The 10,154-nt window shown below is 30.3% G+C and overlaps 1 protein-coding gene across 1 annotated transcript in view; it reads left to right on the top strand.

The window, feature by feature from the left end:
- The window catches only part of LOC112466152 (sodium-coupled monocarboxylate transporter 1-like), an 81,083-nt gene extending 71,912 nt beyond the window's left edge, over positions 1-9,171 (top strand). Inside the window, exons 8-9 of the mRNA XM_025034084.1 lie at positions 8,124-8,328; positions 8,850-9,171. Of these exons, the coding sequence (XP_024889852.1) occupies positions 8,124-8,328; positions 8,850-8,930 (286 nt within the window). The 3' untranslated portion in view covers positions 8,931-9,171. The remainder of the gene's footprint in view (positions 1-8,123; positions 8,329-8,849) is intronic.
- Positions 9,172-10,154: the final 983 nt, after the last annotated feature.

The following is a 10,154-nucleotide window of genomic DNA, read 5'->3' as shown; positions in this document are numbered from 1 at the left end:
GATATTATTTTATTTTATTTTTATTTTTGCTTTTTTGCTTTATTTTATTAATAAATATTTTATTAGAGAGAAAAATAAAAGCATAGTTAAGAAAAAAGCGCAAGATTACTTTTTATGAACGGTTGTTTTTATTTCTGACGGTAGATTTATCTCGTTAGATTTGATTGTCATTTTCAATTTAATAATTGACCAAGATGTAACTAAATTTAGTAAAATATTATATTTCTTTAAAAAAATTTACTTATTTTTTTAATTAAAATTTTTTATAGGTGTTCTAAAGTACAAAAGGGAGTGTTCCAAGGTAGGTACATCAAGCTGCTGTACCTTGGAAACAAAATTTCCAATTATAAAAATTTGTTGTATTCTTTTACCAGATGGTAATAAAAATTTGGGTTTTTTTATACTAAGATATATATATATATATATATATATATATATATATATGTACTTCAATAATATATATTTTGAAAAAATTTTTAATTAAAACTGTGGCTCAGAAAAATCAAAAACTTAAAAGTGTTCCGAGGTACAGCACCTTCCCCTATAATGTTAAAGCTAAATAGCGCGCGTGAAGCGCGCGTCTGTGATATCTAGTTTATTAAAAATGTCATGATAAAATTTAAAATATCTCAGGAAATTCTTAACGAAAGAGAGCTTTAGCATATTAGTGTATTTTGAAAACGCCTCGACAAAAGCTACAAGAATATGTCATGAAAAATAGATCTCCGTTTAAAGAACTCAATATGACCTTGATGTGACTTTCCCAAAATCGTTCAAGGTCAAACCAATCTCACCACATAATAAGTAACTTGGTACACTACAACTTTTGTAAATATTTCTTCCGAAAACGTCATCTTTCCGAGATAATTCAGTGTCCCGACCTTTTTGCTATATACCCTGTATAACCAGTAACTAATTTTTATTAATTAAATTAAAAAATGTAAAGTCTTTAATAATTTTTATTCGAGTTGGTAATTATTTATGCAAAGCTACAAATAACTTCAATAAAAAATTTTAATGTAATTTATTAAATAATAAGCGGTATTATTTGACCAAACTGACGCTTTACATTAATTCAATCCTCGACGTTTCGACAATCGTTTTGTGTCCTTATCCAGAGTACTAAACCTACGAAGTCATGTTACATAATAATATATCGCAACAAGGAACAAAGGGCATAGGAACGGAAAATATATACCTATCTCATATTAGTCGCACGTGAATTTCTTGCAGTTTATCACTTTGTCAGATTTCGATGTTGTCTAATTATTAAAATGAAGGAGCCTCGATCTTGAATTAACAATGCGATGTATATGTATATAGTGTGTCTCTCTCTGATAATACATGTAATCCACTGCTCGTGGATGAGTAGAGCGGGTTAAACTGAATAGAAAAGTCTTGTACTGTTTTGCAAGTTTCTCAATAATTAATGAGATATTAATTAATAAAAATACGCAAATAAAGGTACATCCGCGCGTCAGAAGTGAGAAATGGCACGCAAGAATTCTCAGCGTGTCATTTTTTGCCTCAAGTCGTGGCGAGAAAGAGACAGCCCAGCGTTCCATGCTGATTGCAATTGCTGTTCTCGCGGCGATGCATTGAGAGTGCATGCGCTTAGCAATCACCAATACGTAACGTTAAGCTGTCTTTTACTGAATCGCACTGATTTGCGGATATTTTTTAGACAAATTTTTAAATCAAATTACAGAATGTTGAAAGTATGTAATTTTAAGAAACAAAACAAATTACCCAGATAGACAGACGTGTTGAACATAGCATGTAAACATTTTACGCATACTTTGTGCTGCTAGTGTAACAACATAAAATTACAAATAAGTGAAATAAACGTGTACTTATTATAATGTCATATTGTTATTATATATTTTTATTTCATGATATAGCAATATGTTTCTACTTTGTTACAAACGGACAACTGCAATTATATATAAAATGTTTCAAGTATAAAATTATATTTTAATTGTATTATTTGTGGAAGCAATAATTAAAGCAAGCTATTTGACAAATATTAATTTAGTATTATTCTATTGTAATCTATTTATAAGGTAGTTGCGTCTTTATGCTATTTTAAATTTGCATATTGTTATTTAGAAACATAGTATTTTATTACCATAAAATATTGCATATTACAATTCAGTATATATGTATAGCTAAATATTAGAACTAAATTTTTGTATAGGGGAGAGTGGTCCCATACCGACCGGCCAAATGGTAAAGGCCATAAAGTTGTTGAAAATAACTTTTTTGACGGGTTTAAAGTTTTACTGTCTAGAGTGATCATTTCTCTAAACTTTCCGCCGGTTGGTAAGGTTTATGGGTGTCGTTCTGAGAGATACAAAGAACAAAGGCAAAAGTCTACGTTTTCGACAAGCTCAAAAAAAGTGGTCCGAAACCGACCTCCACATGGTCCGCAACCGACCCCCTATTTTTTTTAGCAAATCGCAAGAAGAAGTAAAATTTCGAGTTTTCATTGTAATTTGTAACTAAAACACGATGATTTGGAATTAATTGAAATGTTTGTTACTTTATTCAAATACATTTTAATGCTTTTTTAGGAAACAAAAATGAATTAATGAGTTAATGAATTAATCAAGGGCTGTGGCTTAATTTGTTTTTTTGTTTTCTTCTATTGTTTTTGCTTTTTATTTTGCCGTTTTTCTTTTGCATTTGTTTTTTTTTTCTTTTCTTGTCTCTGCCGCTTTTTTTCTTTTTGTTGCTTTTTTTGTTTTTCTTTTTCTTTCTGCTTTTGTTCCTGTTTTTTTTTGTTGTTGTTTATCTCTTTTCATTTTTTCCAATGCACTTCGTGTATTTTTTTCTTCGGCAATTTGTTTTATCTCAGCGTCGGATGTCAAAATCGCTGTTCAGCTTGGTTTTCTACCTTACGGGGTTTTTCTTTTAAATGTTCGTCCCATTTCTAAAATAAACATGTGTGATTATCGTCAGAAGTCATTCTTAATAACATTTTGCCCCTTAAAAACTCTCTATAAACAATTACGATTCTAAAAAATGGGGGTCGCTTTCGGACCACCACTTGGCGGTTGATTTCGGACCACTCCGACATTTTTCACATAACGGCTCGTCGTTCACTGATGGCAACAGAGGCAATCTAATTTTAGTAGCGTGCGTTGAAACCGAATAGCCCGTTTACCTATGGGCTTTTGGGGCTGGAGCCCTAGGGCGCCCAAGCGCCAGGGGCGCCATAGCTTTAAAAAATAAAAAATAAAATTTTTTTTTACTGTATTCTAAAAAATGTACGTTTCGATCCTTTTTTTGGATCATTCTCAGCAAATTGTGAATCAGATCAAGTAATGATGTATATTTTTGTATGTAGTTTTTGTAATTTGCTTTGAGGATGATCTGAAGAAAGCATTGAAACGTACATTTTTTAGAATAAAGAAATTTAAAGAAAAACAAACAAGTTTTTTTACGCCTTATTTTCGCGCCTGGCTTTTACTCGCCCTTTTTCCTAAATCTTTAGTTTGACTCGCGGCTTTTGTTTAATATTTTACTAGCGAAAAAGATTCGAGCGGAAAAACAATGAACGAGCGGAACATTCAATTGTTTCTGTGTTGCAGTCTGCCTGAGTCTGCCACGATAAACCACAGCTAGCGCAGCTTTTAGGCAAACGTGTTGGGTCTTGATCACGATTACTTTAGATTTTTTATATTCTTCTGTTGCGTTTAACTAACATTTGGTATACCTCAAAGTAATTTTAATCGATAACTAATACGAAATGTTTAACAAAAAGTTGAGTGGTAGTGCAAGAAGAAAATTAAATGCTGAAAAGTCTAAAAAGGAACAAGAAGTGCTTGATAAAGTTCCAAAATTGAAGAATTTCTTTGTGCCAACACAAAAACATGTGTCTGAAACCAAAAATTCAAATAATAATGTTGAAAAATGAGTTGAAAAGTGACTCTTTAGTTTTTATCGTACAATACTCGTGTTTTTAAATTCTTGAGTAAACAGACGCACGCATTTAGTGGATGTATTGTCTGGCCGTTCTTTTGGATTTATAAAGCGTTCGTATTTATTTTATATTTCTGTTTTATGATATCCAATTAATCTATCTATAGATCAATAGATCGACTTGTTATTTTATGAAATTTACACTATTATACATTGAATCATATGATCAATATATTTTCTGGTAACTCTCGAAAACTGAAATATTTTTTTCATTTTTAATAGCGTGAGTGTGGAGGAATTGATAGGACAAAACGAGATTGAAAACGAATCTAAAGTTTTGAATATTGATATCACATCTGATACATTAAAGATATCTGAAGAAATTAAAATCAATGATAATGAAATTGACATTGAAGATCGGGAAACATGGAAGGAAGGCCACGCATTCATTACTTATATATTAAAAAATCAGCCAAATCAAGACATAGATGCATTAGATTTTTCAACCTCGCTTATCGTTGGAGCTACTCAAAATAGATATGCAAGAAAAAGTATGTTTTTTCGAAAATTAAAAAATATGGAAGTTCGAAAACGAGATTGGATGATATATTCTCGAACAAGCAGAAAAATATTTTGTATATATTGCAAGCTTTTTGGTGATAAAAAAAATAGCTTCTGCAAAGGATTTAAAGATTGGAAACATGAAGAGAGAATTGCTCAACACGAGATATCTTTCTCTTATAAAAAATCGGCTGGATTTTTCTTGACAAGATCTAAAATTGAAGGGCGTATAGATACAGCTCTCGAAATACAATTGGTCAAAGAAAAAAATTATTGGTGTATGGTGTTAAAAAGAATTTTATCTGTGATAAGATTTTTAGCTTCACGTGGATTGGCTTTCCGTAGTAGTAATGAACAGCTTTTTAATTCTCGCAATGGAAATTTTCTTGGAACTTTAGAGCTATTGGCGGAATACGACGATTTTTTAAAGGTCCATATTGCACAGCATGGAAACAAAAAGAAAGGACACGTTTCATATCTATCGAATACAATCTGCGATGAATTTATATCGAGATCTTAGGAGAACACGTTAGAAAATCTATTGTTCGCGAATTAAAAAATGCAAAATATTTTTCTATAATTGTTGACTCAACGCCAGATATCGAAAATGTTGACCAATTAACTATTGTTATTCGATATGTTTCTGCCAATAGTTGTCCTGTAGAGCGTTTTTTCTAGTATTTTTCTAGTATTTTTACCAAATATTGGACACAAAGGAAAGCAAATGGGTGTCGCAGTTTTGAAAACTTTAAAAGATTTAAATATTGATTTTCAAAACTGCAGAGGTCAATCATACGACAACGCTGCAAATATGTCTGGATGTTATAATGGATTGCAGGCATGGCTTGCAAAGAAAAACAAATAGGCTTTTTATTTTTCTTGCACGGCGCATTCCTTAAATCTAGTTGGAAACTGCGGAGCTGATTGTTGTCCAGAAGCCACCAGGTTTTTTTTATTTGTGCAAAATATATATGTATTTTTTTCTGGATCACCAGCTAGATGGGAGATTATGAGAAAACACTTATTGACATCGGACTCTAATCTAGTACCAAAAAGACTAAGTGAGACTCGTTGGTCAGCCGAGCGGACGTTATAAAAGCTTTGTCTCTAGGATATAGTTGTTTTCGAAATGCTTTAGAAGAGCTTAGAATTGACAGCAGTCAAAAGCAAACAACTAGAATAGAAGCACAATTTTTTATTAACTCATTGAATAACCTTGAAATTGCAATTATTTGTGAAATTTGGAATGATATTTTACAAAAATTCAACGCTACAAATAAAAGTTTGCAAAATATTAATATTGATTTGGAAACTGTGGTAAAATTGTATAATTCTTTAAAGGATTATCTCTTAAATCTAAGAACAACGGAATACTTTCTGGATTTTGAAAAAAGAGGCAGAGAAAAATCTGCCTGTGAGGAGTACGATTCTGAAAGTAATCGTAAAAGAAAGCGCCACTTTGATGAAAGTGCAGAAGTTGAGACTGTTTTCGATGCCAGAGATGCAATGAAAATCAAAGTTTATTTTCCAATTTGGGACAACTTTATCCATGCCCTAGAAAAAAGAGTGGCAAGCTATAAATATTATTCGGAAACATTTGGATTTCTAAGTAAGCTACAACTTCATTCTGAATTTGGAAATGATCAACTAAGAGTTTGCGCGAAAAATTTAGTAAAAACACTGTATAATTGCGATCTAGAGGACGAGTTTATTGAAGAAATCATTCAATTTAGATATTTTATCCAGAATGAAGAATTTCCTTCCGATATTCCACTTCCAGTATCTTATTTAAAATTAATACAGGAAAATAAAATTCAAGCCACTTTTTCAAATGTCGAAGTGGCAATAAGAATATATCTTTGCCTAGTCTTAACAAACAGTAGCGGTGAACGATCATTTTCGGCATTGAAGAGAGTAAAAAATGCTTTTAGGTCAACATTAGGTCAAGAAAAGCTAAACAATCTTTCTATTTTAAATATTGAATCGGAGTTTTCAGCTAAAATAAACTTCGATAATATAATGCAAATATTTGCAGAGAAAAAAAGTCGAAAAGTACATTTATAACAAAATGTTCCATTTTTTTAATTATTTATCTGTTCTTAAATGTTTTAAAAGTTTAATAAATATTAAAAATGTTATTTAATTATATGCTGTTTGTTCATTTGGCAAAGGAGGGAGCTAGATCGGGGCGCTCGAAGATCACAAGCCCCTGGGCGCAATTTTTATAAACGCGGCGACCGAGGCTATAAGTAATCAAAATAACTTACCTTTCGATTTTTCTGCAAACAAATAAGCACTACTAATTGAAGTACCGTGTAGCTCAGAAATGAATTCCACTGTTGTCAAAACACAATAGGACGCGAAAACCTTACAATAAAATGAGAAGTATAGATAACCTATGACCAAGTTGTCAATATTATAAGAGCGTTCCAGTCCCGCCACTGTCAGTTCGGCTGGCAGCATCATCTGTGAGAAACATGGGGGGGTCGGTATGGTACGACCGGTCGGTATGGGACCACTCTCTACACAAAATGCTGGCATTATACTGTCATTTTGTTGCTTCGATTTTTGAACACTATAAAGATGTGTTATATACAAGTATAAGTAAGAAAGAAGCCTCAGAGTCAGAGGATCATCACTAGCCTTCAATCATCAAAAGTCAAACAACGTGAGGCGTGGGTTACTACTTGGATGGATGACCGGCTAAAAGAGAATGGATTTTTTCAGGCAAGCGCGTGGCTGTACGCACATGGCTTGGGAGCGTTTAGTGCTTTGATCATCCTCTGATTGTCCGCAGTCGTTCCCGACAAATTAAGTTAATTATTCACGCAATAGATTACAATTTTTTAATTATATTTATTATTTTAATATAATGTTATTTTAATATTGTTAATATTATTTATTACATAATTTTAGTAGGTTTTTAATCAATCTCTTGGGGTTACAATTTTCATTCACCACTATATATCCTCATTTCTACACTTAACCTTTTTTAGACCAACGATTTAACGTCTCTTCCGAAAGACGAAGCTCAGTTTTCTCCATACGAGAGTCAATTTCTCGCGCGAGAGGCGCAGCTTTCGTAATATTAAAATTCCATGTTTACGTGGTTCAAGTGGACTCTCGAACCTGGTTTCATCAGATTATGAGTTTGGCGTTCTACTACTAGACCACACTGCCCTGCATAATTTTAGTCAACATATGTTATTGCAACTTCTTATTGCTTCAGTAATGTCCAATTAATTGTGCTCTGTTTCTGGCAAAATGAGCAGCATATTGCTGCAATTTTTACAGCATGAGAAGATCTCTTTTATTTGCTGATAACATTCATGTCTTATGAGGACGTATTTTTTAATATCTATGCAGCAACTTCCAATTTTCAAATTTCCTTACTGTACGGACAATATGCCGACATATGTCTATCTGGGTATTTTTTTTAAAGTTATGCAAATAAAAAATGGTCAAAAACGATCGCAAGTATATTAAACTATAAATTTCAAGCTTTAAAATATTTTTTAAATATTTTTCTTGTAATGATTTGTTAGCGACTTTCGAAGATTTAAAAATGGCACAATTTTGAGCGTTTCAAAAGTTTATTTTTTGTTGAATAATATAATAATAATTATTATATTTAATAGGGAGCCATGGGCATTATACCGTCTCAGTTACCTTTGGTATACTATGACTGGTGCCTTAGTGACTATGAGTGTTAGTCTCATCGTAACTCTAATTACTTCCGAAGATGTTGAAAAATTAGATCCGATGCTCGTAGCACCATTTGTAAGAAAATATTTAAAGACTTCAAGGAAAGATGTTGCGTCTGAAGAACTTCATCAAGTCAAGGTTTTATTATTTTTTTATTAAATTAATTTTTTATTTTTTAGTTAAATTCATCTTTCTTGATTAGATAACATCTTATTTTGTTGTAAAAAATTAATAATTTAATTATTAAATTATATATACGAAAGTGGTTTGATAAGTTTGGTGTATGAGATGGTGTTACAACCTATTTGGTGACGTGATGGAAAGTTCCACTCTGTTTGACCTAGGCCAAATTTCAACTAGAAGTGACGCGTTATTCACGTTTGGCAATTGTTTGAAGCGAGAGATTTAGCAGTTGCCACAAAAATGAAAAAAGAATAAAAAAACGTTTTTTTTCTTAAAAAAAATGTTTTTTACCAAACTTATCAAACAACCCTCGTATTGTATTATATACATATATGTATATATTATATATTATAACATCATTTCATACTAAATATCATAGTATTTTATATTACAATATATATTATTTAAGGTTTACTATAATATAAAATTTAATATATTGTTTATATAATTATATTATTCGATTTATTTACAATTAGGTTGCAAAATCAAATGAAAAGGTGGCGTCTTGTACTGTCAATGAGGATGATAAATTATTATCAGAAGAAACTTCGGCATGATGTAATAAATAAGTAGTTATTAATATAAATTTTAGCCTTTAATGCTTGGAATTTGTTAAAAATAGAATAGGATTTTGTAGTTTAATAACACTGATTCGTGTATCAAAGTCAGAGTCATATTTAATTATTAAAAAGAGCTTTGTACAAAGTTTTGTACACAATACCATATATTTTTAATAATATGATGTATATTGTATTGTAAAAATTATTATAAGTTATTGTGAATAATATGTTTACTTAAGCACACTACAATAAATAATATAAAAATATATAATATTTTGGTTATACATTGTATTATCATATATCAAAAAGAATGTAAAAAAGTAAGTATATTACGTGATTATATTCAGCACTTATTGTATTATATATATATATATATATATATATATATATATATATATAATTAATATATATATATATAAGTGTTATATATATATGTATACATATATGTATATATTATATATTACACATCATTATAACATTATTTTATATTAAATAATATAGTATTTTATATTACAATATATATTATTTAGGGTTTACTATAATATAAAATTTAATATTGTACACAACCCGTATAGATCGTGGGCTATGGCGGTGAAGGAAACACTGAGTTTTAATTGTTGACAAAATAAAATATATTTAGAATATAGCAGGATAATTTTCAATCGTATTCATAAACCATTATGGCAAAATTCAATAATCATATTAATCAAGAAACAATATATAGTTTACATTGTAATAGTCCGTTCAATGACAGGAATATAAACATTAATTGACTATATGATCTCAATTTGAAACTTGAAATGTAAAATAATAATATTACAAGGTAATTATAACGAAAGAATTAATATGATATGATATACTTAAATGTATCTTTAAATTATTTAATCACTGAAAAGACTATTAGACATGACAAGAAAATGATATCATAATTAATAATGAACCAAAATAATCATACACATAAATTTTTATAAGTGAATAATGCGTTAAATAATAATCTTTATTAAACGCATTAATTCAACATCGATTCGTGAAAACGCAACGAAGATTTAAAGTATTTCATATGAATCGATGGATTGTGTGTTACACCGTTGAATATAATTTTTGAATAAATGAGCGTTGAATTTTATGGCGAATCTTGTTCAGAACAATTGAAGCAATATACATCTTATCTTAAACATTTGACGCATTAATTCGTATTGATTAAACAAATGAATCTCTTCG

Source organism: Temnothorax curvispinosus, unplaced genomic scaffold, assembly GCF_003070985.1.
Source record: "Temnothorax curvispinosus isolate PA1 unplaced genomic scaffold, ASM307098v1 QBEX01015926.1, whole genome shotgun sequence".
Classification (NCBI taxonomy): domain Eukaryota; kingdom Metazoa; phylum Arthropoda; class Insecta; order Hymenoptera; family Formicidae; genus Temnothorax; species Temnothorax curvispinosus.
The sequence above is the reverse complement of the archived record's forward strand: the minus strand, read 5'-3'. Positions and strand labels throughout refer to the sequence as shown.